Raw genomic sequence first — 20,979 nt, 5'->3', positions numbered from 1 at the left:
CTTTCTATGGAAAACATGTTATAATACAATCCTAGTCTTTTTTGTTCTTTTAACTTATAGAGTCATTACAAACTCCACCTATTCTAATACTGATTACTTCTTCAGTTTTTCACATTTTTTTGAATCCTGGATTTGGTGAGCTTTTTGAGAAGTTTTAACTAAAATTCTATCAATTAAAGTAATTTTATAAAAATTATAATTATTATTTTTAGTAGGGTAGGGGTGGCACAAAGGTCCAATTTGACTTTGAGCTAATATAAATTATATTGTGAGAACCAAACCAATTATATCGCAACTAATAACACATATCAAACGATCTGACTATGTTCAGTAAAATTGCCAGCTCCTTCAACATTGCAGGAAAGTTTTTTTTATTATTTTTCAAATATTTGCTATCTGGTCCTTTTTATCCCATAGGCGGGGTAACTTGGGACGGCAAACAGGTTTAATATATTATTTTATTATTGAAGGAATTTTACAAAATAATAACTTTATTATTCAATTAATGCAAAATATAAGTTCCATTGGTGCACACAGATATCCTTGATCTGGAATTTGGTCAGAAATATTTATCAGCAGAGGAATAACTGTTTATAAATTTCATATTTTGTAAAATTTTAACTTAGTTTATTCAACTTAGTTCACTTTTCATGTGCTATTTTATATTTTTTACACCTTTGCCAAGGTTAATGTTCAGTCGATCGTTTTTATCTTACCCAGATGTAAACTTTCAAAGAGGTTATATAACAAAAAACTGTTGAATCTCACTTAAAATAAACATTATTTATTATAAAACAATCAAATAACGTGTAGTTAAAAATTATATTGAGGTCTCGTAAACTAAACCACATAACTAACAACGAAAGAAAATACTTTTGTTATGGATTTTCATCCGTTATCTCCCGATACCAAAGTCGTAAGGATCAAGGTGACGGCTGATTTACATTTTTACCCTCAACTCTCAAATATTGTTGTTAAAAAATTCTCAACTTTACTAAAGATAGATATAGATATACTTTAGATAATAGTTAATTCATAGCAATTTATTGCCAATTTATTTTTAACTTTCCGTACGGCAAGTTATAGTAATCGCAAAAAAATTTAAAAAACATTTTGGCATACCTTAGAAAAAATGGATGTATGTGTGTATGTGTGTGTGTGTGTGGCGTGTGCGGATACAAATTTTCGTCGACGATTTTGGGAACACGGTTCAACCGATTTCAATTATTCCAAAAAAATTCGATTCCTGTCAATAAGAAGATGTGCTGATTAGTTTTTGGAATAGGCAGATCTAGCCGTTTCAAAGATACGGGGCAAAAAGTGCCAGAAGCGGTAACTCAGTTTTTAAGAGAACGGAGTGTCCGATTTTAATAATTCACTTTTTACTTGTATTCACAAGTTAAAAAACTGATTAAATTTTTGGGTAGGTAGGTCTAGCAATTTCGGAGATCTAGTAAAAAAAGTAAAAAAAAGTGCCATTTTGAGGTCAAAAATGATCATTAGACATATGCACATCAAATTATCAGATATTTTGTATCAATTTAGTTTACATTTTTATGGATTTCGTAACAACGTTTGTCCGTTAGACGGTGACGCGGCGCTTACGCGCTTCGATATTGCGTCTCTATGCAGCTAAAGCAGTACGATTGCTTTGAAAAAAAGTTCCGAATTTCCAAAATATGTCAAAAAAAAAATAATTTTTGATACGGGAAGTTCCAGCAATTTGCCTTAAGACACGATGCCATGCGCCCCACTAGTTAATCCATGGTATGAGTACGTGCTCATTGATAAAATATATATCTTTTAACATCACAGAAGGATCCGATTTTAATATTTTATATTGGTGAATGTGCTTTGGCCGCATTATTGATTTCATATTGTATGAAATTATATTTAACTTTAAAAGTAAGAATAGTTGAAGTGTCCAAATATGCTAGTTCTCCATTGTTCTTTCATTTAATTTGTGTGTTTAGAGCAGAAACTCTAAAACATAGGTGGGGAACCTGCGGCCTCGAGGCCGCATGCGGCCTCCGGGAGGTTCTTATGCGGCCCCTTGCCGTCTAGTACAAAATAGTAGAGTTACTTTCAAACAACTATTGTACAAAAATTCTATCAAAAACAGTCATATTGTAACATGACATCAGATTACTAGCCTGAAACACAGACTCTTAGGCAGATACAAAATAGAGATGTAATATATTATATTAATATTATTTAATATAAGCAATATTTTCGATTTTGCAAGACATCGCCTATTATATGATTCAAGAAGTATTATAAAAAAATTAATAGTGCAAAAAAATCGTTAGCACCCGGGTTGAAGATTTTTATGCGTATCCGTAGTAAAATGATAAAAATTTATTCTTCTCGCAAACAAAAGCAAATCCGCAGCTTTGGCGGAGATCGGAGCAACCAGATTTTATCTACATATATTGGAAAGATTTAACGTTGCGTTTAATGCATTGATCCTTTTTTTATTATAATAACTATTGTCATGAATGACAACAAGCAGGATATAGTCATACCGAAAGTTCACAAATGAATTTAATCTGGTTTTTCCAGAGCCGAAATTCTCTAAATTAACCTTTAACACCTTAGTTTGCAAAATAAAAATTCATCAGTGAATTCAATGATATAAGAAAAATATATAATGTTTTATTTCAAATAATTATGTAACAATATGAATATGAATATCAAATTCAAATCAAAAGACTTTAATATCATTTTTATATAAATAATGAATGTTTAAATGAAATTAAAACGAACTAAAATTCGATTTTATCGAAACGAAGTCAATTTTATCTCATTACATACGTTCGAAACATACCAACTTTTTTTTCCAATCTTCAAGAAAAATGATTGAAATTCAGTTCGATTTCCTTCGACACCCAGAAATTTTACATCACGACATTTATTGGTCATTTTGTCATTAATTGCTCAGTTGCCAAGCAAAAAACAAAGCTAAACTAGTTGGTATTGGTATTTTGCCTTGAGGCAAGTTACATGAACTTCCCGATTTGTGTAAATAATCGATTTAATCCATGATAGATAAATTATTTTATGAGTAGTGGATTTATTACACATTATTGAAAATCGAACACGTCAATCCGGTCGGAGTGTTTTTTAAAAGCAAATTTTCAAAAATCAATAATTTTTATAATTGAGCCAGGTTTTTGTAGGACTTTAATTGTTTATCATGCTCATTAAGACCAAGTACTCTATCGTTATACCAAGTAAATCGTCTCATTTTAATTTTAACAAATGTCAAAAAAACTACTCATTTTTTCAAACTTTGCTAAGTTTTTAAAACTAATCTACTTGTCGTAAGGCATTAATATTTCAGTAAGTTCAATAAGACCATGATATATAATGCCAAAAAAGTTCCGTAAAAATCGGCTTAATTTTTTTTTTCAACTGTTAATTACAAGAAAACGGCTCGGTAGATTTTCACCTTAAACTAATCAGTATCATTCCCAACTAATATCTTTCGAACAGTTATTGATTTTTTGAAATCGATTCGGTAGTATAAGCACAAATTACAAAAATGGGCTCGGCCGATCGTCACACAAAACTGAGAAACGATAATCCTCATCGAGATACATCAAATGGTTTTTAAATTTCTGAAATCGGTTTAGGCGTTTTTGAGCAAACCTCGATGGAAGTTCTAATTTAGACAAATGCCAAAAAGACCATACTAATTTTTGCAAACTTTGACGAATTTTTAAAGCAAAACGAGTTGTCGTGGGGCCGTAATATTTTAGTATGATCTAGAAGACTATGGTATCTATCGTCAAAAAAATAATAATAAAAATCGTCGATTTTTTTTTTTAAACTTTATTACAAGAAAACGGCCCGGCCGATCTTTACCAAAAACTAATCAGCACGATTCCCAACCAATATCTATCGAACGGTTTTTGAATTTTCAAAATCGATTCAGAATTGCGGGCTAAAACGTGGACGAAAAATTTTTCACTTTTCTGCAATTTAGAAAGAAACGGCCCAGCCGGTCGTCGCACGAAACTCAGAAACGCTAGTCCGCCTCGAGATACATCGAATGGCTTTGACCGATTTTTGAAATCGGTCCATCCGTTTTGGAGAAAACGTCGATTAACGGCAAAAAATCTGTTCACACTCACACACACACATACACGTAAAATAATAGTTATTAATTTCACGAAAGTCACTTTTTTAGATCAATCAGCTTATGCGGCCTCTTTCATTGCTGCCCAATTCAAGTGCGGCCTCTAATGACAAAAAGGTTCCCCACCTCTGCTCTAAAACATGGCAGAAACTCACTCCATTTTCGTAATAAAATTGAGTTGCATATTTAGTAAAATTGGCAAATGGCAAATGGTCAGAACCACCATTTTCTGCATGTACAATCCAATAAAACCTATCAAAAAAAGATCTCGAAAAGAAAGTTAAATCTATGACGAGAAAGAAACCGTCGATATTTTACGATTTTTGCCTAAATTATAGTCATTCGCTTTACTGCTTCTATTTTATTATTATTACCAGTACCTGATTTGTTATTCCGGTTTAAATAATTACAAATGGTCTGTAAATTGCATTTTAAACTATAGATGATTCACTCTATGTCCCCGCATTTTTTTTTGTCTCATATTGTATTGTTTCTTTTCATTTTCAGCCAGTAATGTAACGTGTTTTAATTGCATTTCTCTTTCTTCTGTTTTATTATTTTTATTACTGTCCAAGATATGGTATTCTTAATTTCTTTTTTCAGGTCCTTGATTTAATGGTTTTTGTTATTTCAGTCGGCTAACTTGACGTATTCTGATTTTTGATACTTGACGTATTCGATATTACTTCAGAATAAAAGATAATTATTATGTATTAAAAAAAGAGCCGGAATTATATTTATTCATACAAAGAGGATTTAAAATGATCCGCGGGAGCATAATCTGTCCGCTAAAATTCAAATGATTATTGAAATCACAAATCAAACTAGTGATATACGGCATCGTGCCTTAAGGCAAATTACTGGAACTTTCCGTACCGTAACGAAATCTTGAGGAATATTAAATGTTTTCAAATAGATTATTATAAATACTGTAAAATTGTCTAATATTTATAGACATTATATAAACTGTAACTGAAAGTTAAAATTATTTATATAAAGTATATATAGTGAGCTTTAAAGAGAGCTTTAGAACTTTAGTCAGAATTAAAATTAAGATCTGAATTATTTTCAATATGCAAGAAAGAGTGCGCGTAAGAATAACACGCGATTACAGTAAAACTTATTTGTCACTGTACAAAGTAGCAAATTTAAGTTAAGTAACAATAATAACTAAATAATAAATCATTAAACAATTTTGAATAATGTTTATTAGTTATATGGTAACACTTGTGATGCACACATTTATTAGTGTCAAACATTATACACATTCATATAATGATAAATTATAAATTATCTTCTATATATATAAAAATAAGTCGGGTTTTCCTTCCTGACGAAATAACTCCAGAACGCATGAACCGATTTCGACAATTTTGCATTCGCTGGAAAGGTCTCGGGCTCCGCAAGGTTTATAGCTAAGAAAATTAGTTGTGCATGGCATCGTGCCTTAATGCAAGCTGCTGGAACTTCACGCACCGTAATTAAAAATTCGAGCAATAAAAATAATCAATAACTGTTTTAAATCATTTCAAATAGATTATCTTCTATATATATAAAAATAAGTCGAATTTTCCTTCCTGACGAAATAACTCCAGAACGCACGAACCGATTTCGACAATTTTGCATTAGTTGGAAAGGTCTCGGGCTCCGCAAGGTTTATAGCTAAGGAAATTGGTTGTGCATGGCATCGTGCCTTAATGCAAGCTGCTGGAACTTTACGCACCGTAATTAAAAATTCGAGTAATGACATTATTGAGAATTATCAGAATTATGCTTGGTTAAGTCAACGAGCAATTCTTGCCGCAAAGAATAATGATGTACACGCCCTGAATTTCACCATTCAATAAAAAATTGCTGACGATTTGGTGACATACCAATGATTCTGACTGGTCTTCCGTTTGACTTCAAACGATTGCAATATCCAGTTCGCCTTGCGTTCGCAATAACATGTCGCAAGACCAATCGCTTAGTGTTTGCGGGATAAATTTCAAATAGATGATTTAGAAAATCATTGTTTTTCACATGGGCAGTTATACGTTGCCTGTTCACGAGTTGGAAAACCATCCGCTTTGTTTGTATTAACGTCAGACCAAAAACAAAAAATGTGGTTTACCAAAGATCACTTCCATGAAACGGATAATTTGCCTAAACGGATTCACTTTCATTTACTTAGAGAAGTTCAACTAAAAAACACTTCATTTTTGTAATCAAAATAAATTCGTTACTATTGTATGATAAAATCAAATTTTTCCTTTTAAAATATAAAACAAACAAAAAATTTCTTCATCTTTCTCACGAAACCATCTGGTGGCGAAACGGAGTTCGTCGGGTTTGCTAGTATATTTATAATAGCATTAAAAATATGTATAATATTCAAAAACAATATTTAGTAATTAGAGTAATTAAAATCATACTTCAAATATGACATGCTCGGTTTGTCATTGTAATTAGCATTTAGAAATGAGCCTTTATTAGAGAAATGAAGTAATTGCTGATTAATAAATTCTAAAATATTCGTTCACACAGTGGATTATGTTAAACAACGCCTAAACAAATTTTGTTTCCTTAACTTCACTCATCAGATAGTTGTGTTTGAAGAACTTCATGTAATTAAAATTAGCATACATTCATTGATTGCTTGTATTTTTTTTCACTTTTACGCTGGCGATATAATCTTATTCTTTGAACAGCTGTAATATCTATTTTAATTTTTTATTTTAATAACTTCAAATATTTATAGAAACTACGAATAATATAGAAATAATTTCTAATCAATAAATTTTGTTCATAATAAATTAAAATTTGTTTTAATATTTTCAAGGAATAAGGTAAAATATTCTTCTGATTCAGGCATTTTTCATTAAATCAGGATTTGTACTAAGATATAACTTTAAAATGTTTTTTTATCTATACCGATTTTCTTGTTGATACCGATATGTCATACAACGACATATTTCTATTCACATACTGGCGCTCGACTATACCGTAACGCACTTCCGTTGCATTTATACGGATTTACACCCTAGTCGCGCTTAAAAAAGTTTTACTTCAAAACTTTTTAAGAAAAAAAAATTTATTTTTTTTTCTAAAAGCAATTGTTTTGTCAACACAAGCAAAAAGTTTTTTGCATCAATCAAATCGGATGCTTAGTTCACTTAAAAACTGCCATTTTTTATACATTTAGTTCTTTTTTTAACTTAAAAAATAATTCTGTATATAATTTAAACTTGAATTTCAGAGGAGTCGATACAGGAATCCTCAACGACAAGAACCAGGCTCCCGTACATATGGTGACCGAGTTGAATAAAGTAGAAGCCCTCCGAGTCATGGCTAAACACAAGACTAAAATCGACATTCAGAAAGGTGGAGAACACGGGCGAACCGCATTGCACTTGGCAGCTATTTATGATCATGAAGAGTGCGCTAGAATTTTGGTAAAGTATTTTTTCTGCTATTTATTTCTATTAACCCTTAACGAAATAGTGAAATACCTAAAACTATCCCCAGTAGGTCGATGGATTTTTAAGAAATTAGGTGTTTCATTTACAAAGCGAGACAAGTTGCATAATTAACATCTTTTTATTATCGGATTTGAATAGAATAGAATTTGTGTTATATTGCTTGTTGACCAACATTCAAATTTATTTTCTAACTGCATTGTACTCATATTGAAAATTATAGGAAGAAAAGCCCAAAACTCTCCTGTTACGTCATGCTTTCTGTATTATGGCATTAGATTATTTTAGAATATTTACAATATCGTGAGTATGGCGGTATTCGTTCGTTAAGGGTTCATATGAGATTAATTTTTGCGTTTATAATTGCTGCACCCAAAAAATTTAATGTACATTTTTATACTAAGTGATGGAAACCCCTCAGCAGCTTCGGGCGGAATACGAATTGTTCTAATTTCTGTAGTTAATATTACATTTCTATTAAATATACAAATATTAAGTTCTAGCAAAAACACTGATATCTTCTATATATATAAAAATAAGTCGGGTTTTCCTTCCTGACGAAATAACTCCAGAACGCATGAATCGATTTTGACAATTTTGCATTCGTTGGAAAGGTCTCGGGCTCCGCAAGGTTCATAGCTAAGAAAATTAGATGTGCATGGCATCGTGCCCTAATGCAAATTGCTGGAACTTCACGCACCGTAATTCAAAATTCGAGTGATAAAAATAATCAATAATTGTTTTAAATAATTTCAAATAGATTATTTTCTATATATATATATATATATATATATATATATATATAAATAAGTCGGGTTTTCCTGCCTGACGAAATAACTCCAGAATGTACGAACCGATTTCGACAATTTTGCATTTGTTGGAAAGGTCTCGGGCTCCGTAAGGTTTATAGCTGAGAAATTGCTATGCAAGCTGCTGGAACTTTACGCACCGTAATTAAAAAGTCGAGTAATGACATTAGTGAGAATTATCAGAATTATGCTTGGTTAAGTCAACGAGCAATTCTTGCCGCAAAGAATAATGATGTACACGCACTGAATTTCACCATTAAATCAAAAATTGCTGGCGATTTGGTGACATACCAATGATTCCGTTTCTTGGTCTTCCATTTGACTTCAAACGATTGCAATTTCTAGTTCGCCTTGCGTTCGCAATAACAAGTCCCAAAGCCAATCGCTTACTGTTTGCGGGATAAATTTCAAATAGATTATTTAAAAAATCATTGCTTTCCACAGTTATAGGTTGTCTGTTCACGGGTTGGAAAACCATCCGCTTTGTTTTTGTTAACGTGAGACCAAAAAACAAAATGTGGTTTACCAAAGAGCACTTCAATGAAACGGATAATTTGCGGAATCACTTTCATTTACTTAGAGAAGTTCAACTAAAAAACACTTTATATTTGTAATCAAAATAAATTCATTACTGTTGTATAATGAAATCAAATTTTTCCTTTTCAAATATGAAACAAACAGAAAATGTCTTCATCTTTCTCACGAAACCATCTGGTGACGAAACGGAATCCGTCGGGTTTGCTAGTATACGATATATATACACATATATATATATATATTTATATATATATATATATATATATATATATATATATTTATTACCGCAGGTCGATTAGAAGGTCACTTAGACACATATGATTTGCGGATTCTAAGGATCAAAATAAGATATTTTGCTGAAGAAACCATACCTCTAAAATGAATTCTGATGTCCCGTGCATTGAGCCAAAAATAAGGGTTGACCCATATTACTTAAAAAGATACAATCTATATGCAGATAATTGTGTTTATTTATTTTTTCATCGTAAGGCTTTTTCTATTATAGGCGTATAACAAATAAGTTATTATAGCACATTTTAAAGGTAACAAACTTATTTACTTAATTCAGTGAAATATAAGTTGAAAATTGAAGCCCATTTTTTTATTAACTGTAAATTTGTTTGGTATGTTATACATTACTCTTATACAAATAGCAGAATGCAACCGGCGCATTTAAAAAATGTATCACATTAAATATAATTTCTGATATATCATATTGAGACGTTTAGTATATTTATACATTTAGTAATACACGTATAGTTTAACATGTACTTTTTCTATTGTAGATAACGCAGTTTGATGCTTGTCCTAAGAAACCGTGTAACAATGGTTACTATCCTATACACGAGGCCGCTAAAAATGCATCTTCCAAAACCATGGAAGTTTTTTTTCAGGTAAGTTAACAATTTCGAAAAAAAATTCTGATATTTATGTATACTATTATACAATATTTAAAGCATTAATTTGGAGCAACTAAATTACCGGCAGTCGGTTTTCTACAATACACTTAGCTTTTTTTTAAATAAAATTGATATTAAACTTAAATTATAGTAGCTCAAAAAATTACCGAAACTAGTCAAATTTTTATATTTTAGTTCATTTTAACTTTTCAATATTATTATTCTTTTTTTATTTTTCAGTGGGGCGAATCACGAGGTTGTTCCAGAGAAGATCTAATTACGTTGTATGATTCGGAAGGAAATGTGCCATTACATTCCGCAGTCCACGGTGGAGACATCAGAGCGGTGGAGCTTTGTTTGAAATTTGGAGCCAAAATTTCGAGACAACAACACGACCTGTCTACTCCTGTTCATCTAGCTTGTGCGCAAGGAGCCATAGGTAAAAAATATATATTATTGCGTATAAATAAATGCAAATAAATAGAAATAAATAAACTTTAGTCAAATGGCTTAAGCAATGATCACCAATTAATAAGTATTCATATAATAATCATATACAAATATGAATGTTATATGAAAATATTAATTTGAGATGTTGAGAAAAGTGTAAATTTGGATGTTAGACATTTTAACTGATTTTATGATTTAACTTTTTTATTTCTTTCAACTTTCGTTATATTCGGGATTTTGCTACTCTGGTATGTAGTTCTAACCTTGAGAACTTAAATATTTTGATTATATTATAAACTGTAGATACAGCGAATTTAAATTACGAACCGATGTAATTGGTTCAACCATTCAGATTATTTTTGTAGTTATATAAAATTAAAAAATTCTCTGCCTTACCAATTAAGTAACTTAAGTAACCAATTAATTTTTCGTAGGGCAAGTTATAGTAATCGCAAAAAAATCGAAAATGAAAATTTTTATATATCATTACGTTTCAAAGATTTCTGAATATTTTGTCATACTTTAGAAAAAATGAATATGTGTGTGTGTTTTGTGTGTCCGTATTTTTTCGTTCACGTTTTCGGGCGCTGGATCGACCGATTTGAATGGTCCAGAAAACGTTCGATTCCTATTGATAGAGAGATTAGTTTTTGGCAAAGGCAGGTCCAGCCGTTACGGAGATACGGAGCAAAAAGTGCAGAAAATAGAAAACGAGTTTTTGAGAGAACAGAGTATCCGATTTGAATTGATCTAAAAAACATTCAATTTGTAATGATTGGGAGAAAAGGTGATTAGCTTTTAGCAATGATTCAAAGAACTTTCTTCTTGTTTCAACAAAATAATTGCTTTTGACTTTGTTTCAAAATTTTTTTTATCAATATTTGTTTTTCAAAAAAAAATTTTTTTATTGAAAATAATTCAGATTTTAATTTTAATTCTGGCTAAAGTTCTAATATACTTTAAACAAATAATTTCAACTTTGCAATTCAGGGACCGATTCTGCCGCAATGTTATGATAAGTTCATGTTATGAAGAATTTTCCATAGTAATATAGACAAAAGTTATGCGGTTGGTGTTCAGTCAGGCGAATTTCTCAGGTTTTCTCATACAAAACATAACCTAAAAGCCGCACAAATGTCAAAAAAACGATGTTAGATAAGTGTGTGTTTCTGATTCCTCTTAGGTAAGATACGAGTGACGTTGCAGTTTATGTTTAAAACGCCGGAATGAACAGCAAATACATGATATTTTGACAGCATTCAGTATGATTAATTCGCATAATGTATGGGGAGTCGGAGAGTAACATAGCCATCCCGTAACATTTCTCTGTTATGCGCAGAATCGGTCCATCAGTTTATATAATTTTTATAAATATTAGACAATGTTACAGTATTTATAATAATCTTTTTGAAAATATTTAATATTCCTCGAACATTTTGTTACGGTACGGGAAATTCTAGCAATTTGCTTTAAGGCATGATGCCATGCACCCCACTAGTTTTTCAGTTGATTTTAACGTTATTTGATTGTCATGTTATGATTGTTTTATATTGTTATTTTGCAAACTATTTTTTAATCATTATATCAATCAAAGTTGCCGTTGAAAATTTGTATCCAAACATGCATGCGCCTTTTCTACAGTTCAGAATTCTTTAAAACGCAAATTATTTTATGTATGTAATTACATAAGTACGAATACAATTGTTCGTCGGCGATTTCGAGAACACGGATTTGAATAATTCAAAAAGCATTCGATTTCTACTGATAAGGAGACGTTCTGATTCGTTTGTAGCAATGACAAGTCTTACCGTTCCGAAGATATGCGGCAAAGTGCCAGAGTGCCAAAAATGTAAAAATGTTCAGCTTTTGAGATAACGGAGCATCCGATGTAAACAATTTAAAAAACATCCTATACTACCGTAGGATAGTTATAGTAATTGGCCGAAAATCAAAAATGAAAATTTTTGCATTTCTCGACGTTTTGAAGGTTTCTGAACATTTTGGCATACTTCAGAAAAATTGGATGTGTGTGTGTGCGTATCTACATACATACACACACATGCAACCATCCAATTTTCCTGAGGTATGCCAAAATGTTCAGAAGCCTACAAAACGTGAAGATATGTAAATAATCTCAATTTCGATTTTTGGACGATTACAATAACTTACCCTACGGGAAGTTAAAAAAGCAATGCCAACAATTTGGCTGTCAAGAATGATCATTAGACATATGTACATCATATTAGCACATATTTTATAAAGATTATATTAATAAATACAAATTTTAAGTACATTTATATGGGTTCCGAACCAATGTTTACACGTTGGACGACTACGCGGCGCTTCCGCGCGTTGCAATTTCGACCCTAAAACAGCTATGCAGTGCGATTGCTTTGAAAAAGGTAGTTTTCAGTATGGGAAGTTTCAGCAATTTGTTTTAAGGCACGATGCCATGTACCCATAGTATATTCACTTACCTTTTGTTAGTTATAAATATGTTGTTTAATTTTTTATCACTTTTTTTTATAGAACAAGAAGTTTTAACCAGCTATAATATTGCAATTTACATTTTTTTTTTCAGATATCGTGAAACTAATGTTTGCCATGCAGCCTCAAGAAAAATTTTCTAGTCTTCGATCTTGTGACGTCCAAAAGATGACCCCACTGCATTGCGCGTCAATGTTTGATCATCCAGAAATTGTGCATTATTTAATCAAGGAAGGATCGGATATAAATCCTTTGGACAAAGAAGGAAGATCGCCTTTGCTTTTAGCTGCTTCTAGAGCCGGATGGAAAACAGTAAATATCAATAATATATGTATTCGTTTAAATAATAAAATTATTTTAGAGACTTCAGAGCACTTAGTATAACAGGATAAATTTTTAGTATTTATGACTAAAGTATAAAGCTTAGCTTAATCTCAAATAACTCGATGTTAATCAATATCGTCTTCGTTCGGACTTCTAACATTTAATATAGTTTAGCTAATAAAATGTATTGATTAATTATCTTGAGAGTTTTTTTTTTGTCTATGTACTAGTGATGTGCCGACTCGAAAATTTCCTGATTCGAGTGATTCGAATCAGAAAAAAACCTGATTCGAATCATGATTCGAATCAATTCGAATCAAATTCATATATGAACAATTATAATTTAAGAGAAGAAATAATATCATTTTCCAAATTCCAAAAAGTGCAGAGATGAATACATTTATATTATATATATAATAATAAACTAGCTACAAATATAACTAATATTTCAAGTGAATTTACAGTAAAATATAACCAATCACTTCTCTATCACTAAAGCATGTAAAACAATATTCTTAATCTTACGTTGAACGAATGCATGTGTATATTATTGATTGTTTAGATCTAATCTAAACAGGGGGCTGAATCTAACGTCTTACGAATGACTTAAAATTCAATACACTACTGTAAAGATTGATATTATTTCATTTGTGTGAATTTGCCATTACTTGCATAATTAAAATATGATAATTTTGTATGTGTATAAAACTCGTTATGTAGTTTATTTTGATAATAATTAAAATCTAAATCGCGTATTTATTATCTAAATGAGTTTTTGATATTTCATGAACAAATTTGCTCTCAGCGCTTAGTCAAAAATAAACAAACATCCAAGACCCATACGCACGCATCTCGATAAGTCGATACGCTAAAACACGGACACATGTTTCGAACTCAAGTCGGTATGATTCAGTTTGAGTCATATGAACTCGGATGAATTCATATCGACTTGAAGTCGGGATGAGTCGGTTTGAGTCATAGGAACTCGAATCAATTCATATCGACTTGAAGTCGGGATGAGTTGGTTTGAGTCATAGGAACTCGAATCAATTCATATCGACTTGAAGTCAAAATAAGTCGGTTTGAGTCATAGGAACTCGGATGAATTCATATCGACTTGAAGACAATGAATGCGGTTCAAGTCATATAAATTGGAGCCGGGTGATACATTTAAGCGTATTAAAGCCGGGTGGCTCGCATGATTTAATTCAAGATTTATTTTTTATATTTATTATTATTATTTTTTATATTTATTATTATTATTATTTATATTATTATAATATTGAATTAAATTAAAACATTTTTTTATATTTATGAAAATTTGTGTTTATACATGCACACAGTAAATATTTCGCGGCTTGATACGAGTTGATTCGAATCAAGTAAAATCTGATTCGAATCAAGTCGTTAAAGGCTTGATTCGAATGATTCGAATCACTTGATTCGACTTGGCACATCACTACTATGTACCAATATCTTTGACACTGTCTGCTTTGCATTGTACACAAATGCAAACGTTAGGCTCTTGACTATATTTTTAACTTCCGAAAAGATAAGTTTGTGTTTTCATCAAAAAATCCGAGTCGCTAATTTTATGTTTTGTCGACGTTTCAGCCATTCTGAATCGAATGAGACCAAATTTGGAAAAATTATGTGTGTGTGTATTTGTGTGTGAACAGATTTTTTGCCGTAAATCGACGTTTTCTAAAAAACGGTTGGTCCGATTTCAAAAATTTAAAAGCTATTCGATGTATCTCGATGAGGAATTTTTCTCGATCAATTTTTTGCGATCAATTTTTTTTTTACAAAAAAATAGCCAAGCCATTTCTTTGTAAATAGCAAAAAAGTGAAAAATTTGTTGTCCACGTTTTAGCCCGCAATTCCGAATCGATTTTAAAAATTTAAAAACCGTTCGAAAGATATTGGTTGGGAAAGATACTGATTAGTTTTTGGTAAAGATCGACCAGGCCGTTTTCTTGTAATAAACTATTAAAAAAAATTTCAATGTTATTTTTTTTTTGACGGTAGATACCTTAGTCTTATAGATCATACTAAAATATTACGGTCCTACGACAAGTCGTTTAATTTTAAAAATTCGTCAAAGTTTGCAAAAATTAGTATCGTTAGACCTCTCATCGACGTTTGCTCAAAAACGCCTGAACCGATTTTAGAAAATTAGTTGCCATTTTATGCATCTCAATGAGGATTACCGTTTCTCAGTTTTGTATGACGATCTGCCGAGCCGTTTCTTTATAATTAGAAAAAAAGTGTTAAAATTTTCGTCCACATTTAAGCTCATATACTACCGAATCGATTTTAAAAGATCAAAAACTGTTCGAAAAATATTAGTTGGCACTGATACTGATTAGTTTTAGCTAAAAATCTACCTTTAGCTAAAACACAAACGAAATACATCGAATGGCTTTTAAATTTTTGAAATCGGTCCAGTCGGTCGATCGATTTACGGCAAAAAATCTGTTCACACACACACACACACATACTTTTTCCAGATTTGGGCTCATTTGATTCAGAATGGCTTGAAACGTCAAAAAACATAAAATTAGCAAATAATTTTTTTGATGAAAACATAAACTTCTCCTTCGGGAAGTTAAAAATGGCATTTAAAAGAAGACTTTGCAAGTAGTGCAACTCACAAAATCACCAATGGTCAAATCAAAATTCAAAAAACTCAAAAATTATCTATAAAAACTAACTAAAAATCTATTAGCTTACACAAACTTATTACTTTGAACAGTTATCAATAATTTTAAACAACCACTTTTTGCCGTAATAGCTATAAAGAATACAGACAGCACATGGACCAGAAATAAACAGGATAAATACAATTGGTTTGTCAACTTTTTTGATCACATTTTTAATCCTCTTTCTCAATAGTACTGTATCTAAGCAAAAGAGTATATTCATAATGATCTGGAAGATTTCTCTATCTAAAGTAGAACTTTTAATGAAGGAAAGCGTACAGCACAATATTCAAGCATGCCGCATGGTGAGAAATACAATTACGAAAATTTTATTCTGTACCAAAAATTAAACCCGCAGAATAAATTTTCTAAAAGGAGGCAAAGACTAAAATAGATTGAATATACAAGCATAATAACAAAAACGCAATCACATCAAAATATTCAACAGCAAAATTATCAATAGAAAAATAAATCAAAAGTTTATGGAAGAATGTGAACACAAAGTGTTATAAAATATTACGCCTGATTATGTTTGCATTAAACAAGATGTGCTAATTAGGAATACTAACAAAAAATAGAGCTGATCTCACTTTTTAGCATAAATGAATTGAGAAAAGCTCTCAAGAAACAAAAAGATCTTCTATAATATTATTAAGAATATTTTTACTACTTTCATAGCAAGGCTTTTTATTTTTTTAATTATATTATAACAATCAACTGGATCCCTAAAAAATGGAAAAAAATAATCATTGTATAATTATATAATTGAAGCTGACAGAAACATGCAATCCGACGCATTGCGAAGACATTCGAACGCATGATAGAATCAAGATTTGAGTGGTACCTACATTGAAAACAAGCACATACTCAATAATTTTTCATAAGCGAAAACCATAAGTTATACAATAAACACTCAAACACCACAAAGAGAATGTTACAACAAACAAAAAAATCCATATTACACACACTTAGCGACAAACGATTTTACCATACCATTTATCGTTTTAGAAATTGACGCAAATACAGCAAATACCACAAAAATATTCAATACCAGGAAAATAATATTATCTCAAATTGGCTGGGTCACTTACACATTTACATAGATGGCTCAAAAACATTAGAGGAAACTGGATGCGGCATGCACATCCCAAAAGACAAATATAACGAAAAATGAGTATTCCTAATTTTACATCCATATTGCCAGCTGAATATAGCAATATGCACAGCAGTAAAATATGTAAACGAGAACAAAGTTAACCCTTTTTCTACGAGAGTGCTTTCCGCAGAATGCCGCCGCTGTAAGGGAACAGCGTGCCGCTTAGTTCCACTGCTGAACGGACAGGCACAACAATATATTTTAAGATTTTCCTATGGGAACGTTTCAGAAATAATATTCCCAAATAATTGGATTTGAAGATTTTCTTGAAATCACTGTACGACATTGATGACTCTTTAAATAATTTAATACATGTATTGCAGGACGCAGCAAAACTTTTAACACCACCATCAAAATCAAAGGACCATTAACTATTAGTATCCAAAATAAAAAAATAAGTTGCCAAAAAACGCAAAGTTCGACGTCTTTGGCAAAAATACCATGATCCGAAGGATAAAATTTCTTTTAACAACCTGAATAAGTTGAGAAGAAAATTTCTTGAACACAATAACTCGTGTTTTGACCAATACGTCACCAATCTCAGTAGAAAAGACAATTCAATCTGACATGTTGTGAAAACTACTAAAAAACAGCACTTATTAACAGCCTACTAAAAATCACTTGGAGTCTGTTTTTCAGCCAAATCCTTCTACGGACAATAATACTGTTATGTATAACCAAGAAGTCCAACAGACTTTAGCGCAGAAATATGTATTCCAAGTTTCACTCCAGTTTAAGTATTCTCTCACACCTGGAAAATAGAAAAACTCCTGCCGATCTAATAACACCTAAAAGGCTGTAAAAGCTGCCAAAAAAGGACACGTATTACTAACATGTATTATCAACGCCTTCTATAGACTAAAGTATTGGCCTACATTGCTCAAGCAATCGGAGAATATATTAATTATTAGAGTTTCCAGATTCGCACAGACCAATAAGTCTTCTGTATACCGTTGCCATATTTGAAAATATATTTTGTCAGATATCTCGAATAAATATGGGTTATATCCTACACCGCAGTTTGGATTTTGCCCTATGCACTCAACGATCCAACAGTGCCACCGTGTGATTAGCAAAATTTACAAATAGTTTGAAAAAGGAAATTACTGCACCGAAGCACTCCCTGATGTGAGCCAACTATTCGATAGATGGCATCATGGTCTCCTAATTATAATCAACAAAGCTATGCCAGATTATTACAAATTCTTTAAATCCTATTTATCGGACAGAACTTTTCGGACCAAAGTAGGCGAGCAGGTATCCACATTTTGCAAAATTGAAGCCGGGGTTCACCAGGGCAAAGCTCTAGGGCCTATCTTGTATATTATTTATACTCATAATATTCTAAGGTGCAAGGACACCCTTATAGGAACTTTTGCTGACGACACTGTTATAACGGCTACTGACTCTAATCCTATTGAAGCCAGCAAAATACTACAAGAACATCTACATGCAATTGGGCTTTGATCCAATAAATAGAGAATAAATATTAATGAAAACAAGTCAAGCTATATAACCTTCATGCTGAAAAAGGGTTAATGTCCTCCAGCCAACATGAATTATATGATTATACCCAAAGTTTTCACCATCAAATACCTTGGTATTTATTTGGACCAAAAACTAAAGTGGATACAACATACTAGTTCTGGCTAATAGGACGATGCTCCAAGCTATCCCTGAGTAATAAAGTTATATTTACAAAGCTTCCATAAAACCTATTTGGACCTATGGAGTAGAGCTCTGGGTATGCCCCAATAAAACACGAATCAAGGGATTACAGAGACAACAATCAGAAATTCTAATATAAAGCTGATAAGTAGATTATCTCACAAATCACTTAATTTAGATATACAGAGGAAAGTCGATAGAGTACTGATTTTAAATTTTACACATATATCTTAAATTGTTTTAAATTTATCAATAGTTGATATTGTGATTATAAATTATTTAAATTGTTATCTTGATTGAAAATCACACCCGGGGTAAGTTGTCAAAATATATTGGGGCTTGTTGTAACAAAATTTTTGAGGCTAGTTGTAACACATTACAATATGTTTCATTTTATAATGTAAGTAACTGCTTTTGATTCCTGCACTACGAGAATTATAATTCATATCGAAATCGTGAACGAGCCTTTTTCAAATTGCTGCGACGCCAAAAAAACTTATTTTGTATCAAAGATTTACTCTTGATGGACAAAGACAGTAGCAAGAAAATCTAGTTCAATTAGCAGACACGAAAAAATCTACAGTATTGATGAATGCTTCTGGAATATAAGTTTCACAAATAAGTTGAGAAACTCAATCAAAAGAATGTTTTTTTCTAGTTTGTGGTGATTTTTATACACAAAATATGTAGATTGGGCGAAGTGTATCATTTGTAAGTTGTGGGCACATGTAGGATGTGTTACAGGGAAAATAATTACTTTATGAATTTATGAAATTTATCAAAAACAAACAAGAAATATATGATTAAAGACATAGATAAGTAAATGATTAGAAGAATTAATGTGGTTTTTTTATTGTTAATACTTGCTCCGGTAAGAATTTTTTCTAGAAAATGATTAATTGTGAAATAATAAAGTTCTAGTTCTAGTTGACTAAATCGAAGAAAAGTTACAGCGTCTATCTATCTTTATTTCGGCGAATTAAATAAAAAAAAATAATCAGTGAATTTTAGGATTTAAACAAACTGTTACAAAAAACCCCTAGCTCTCCTAAGTGTCATAAGATACGTTTTCTTTCAAGACCATTTTTTCTATAAGATAGACATTTTTAAATTGTATAACCTCCTTTGCACTTCTTATACATTGATATGTCTTATTTAATCACTATGGTAATAATATGTAATTTTTTTCAGGTTCATACCCTCATTAGACTTGGCGCAAATATTAATTTAAAGGATTCAAATCATCGTAATATTTTACATCACGTTGTCATGAATGGGGGAAGCTTGCAAGATTTTGCTGCAGAAGTCAATAAGGCAAGTACTTATGACTATTTTAATTGTTGCCATCAATCTGGTTTATGCATTATTAACGTGTAGTCATTCTGAATAGTTTAATATATAAAATAAACTAGTGGTGTATGTCATCGTGCCTCAAGGCAAATTGCTGGAACTTCTCGTGCCTTAATAAATTATTCGAAGAATATTAAATAATTTCAAAAATATTATCATGAGCACTGAAGTTTTTATTATTGGTATTTTATATATAAAAAAAGTTTATAAATTTGACCATAATGTTTATATAAGTTTGCATAAAATGTTAATGAAGAGATCACAATGAAGGATCGTGTCTTATATTTTTAAGAAATATATGAACTGAATTGAAACTTCAAACTGAGCTTTAGAATTTTAGCTAGAGTTAAAATCAAAGTCCGCACTATTTTCGATATTTAAAAAAAATATTGCTAATGAACAAAAAAATTAAATTTTTTTTTTTGGCTTTCCGGAAAACAACTTGGCCACACAATTGAGAATCGCACACTTGAATATTATGAATTATACAAATTCCATGAATTATACAAAGTTTACTATAATTTATCCTACAAAAAGTTGACTAGATGGAAGTAGTATTTTGCCTTAAGGAAAGTTACATAAACTTTACGATATACATATGTAACTATAATCGTTTTAATCAATAAAAACTAACAATAATTTCTAATTTTTAAATAATTTCTGATAGATTTAACATTTTTGTTCTTAAATTAGTTTATTTCTATTTTAATAATTTCTAATAGATTTAGCATCTTCATTTCTAAATTAGTATGTCAACTTTATACAATTTTGAAAACTTTGGGGAACACGACAGTCAAATTTTCTATTACTGAACCTAAGAAATTATTTTTAAATTATATGCATTAAATACAAATGTGGATATCGATCTATCACAAATCAGCTCGATTTACCCAAATGCTTTTCATAACACTTTCGTGACTGTTTCAAATGTAATGTAAGATTATCAGAAAGAAAAAGGTCCGATTGAAGCAAAAACCTAATCAATACGAGTTTTTGTC

At 31.0% G+C, this 20,979-nt stretch overlaps 1 protein-coding gene across 1 annotated transcript in view; it reads left to right on the top strand.

Moving 5' to 3' along the window:
• Positions 1 to 20,979, top strand: part of LOC113387954 (transient receptor potential cation channel subfamily A member 1-like) — a 136,372-nt gene that overhangs the window by 81,104 nt on the left and 34,289 nt on the right. The window contains exons 5-9 of the mRNA XM_026625340.1: positions 7,380 to 7,575; positions 9,731 to 9,838; positions 10,085 to 10,283; positions 12,876 to 13,093; positions 19,823 to 19,945. Of these exons, the coding sequence (XP_026481125.1) occupies positions 7,380 to 7,575; positions 9,731 to 9,838; positions 10,085 to 10,283; positions 12,876 to 13,093; positions 19,823 to 19,945 (844 nt within the window). The remainder of the gene's footprint in view (positions 1 to 7,379; positions 7,576 to 9,730; positions 9,839 to 10,084; positions 10,284 to 12,875; positions 13,094 to 19,822; positions 19,946 to 20,979) is intronic.

Source organism: Ctenocephalides felis, unplaced genomic scaffold (assembly GCF_003426905.1).
Source record: "Ctenocephalides felis isolate EL2017-DRISC unplaced genomic scaffold, ASM342690v1 CF-g0.4_SCAFFOLD_00845, whole genome shotgun sequence".
NCBI lineage: Eukaryota > Metazoa > Arthropoda > Insecta > Siphonaptera > Pulicidae > Ctenocephalides > Ctenocephalides felis.
The sequence above is the reverse complement of the archived record's forward strand: the minus strand, read 5'-3'. Positions and strand labels throughout refer to the sequence as shown.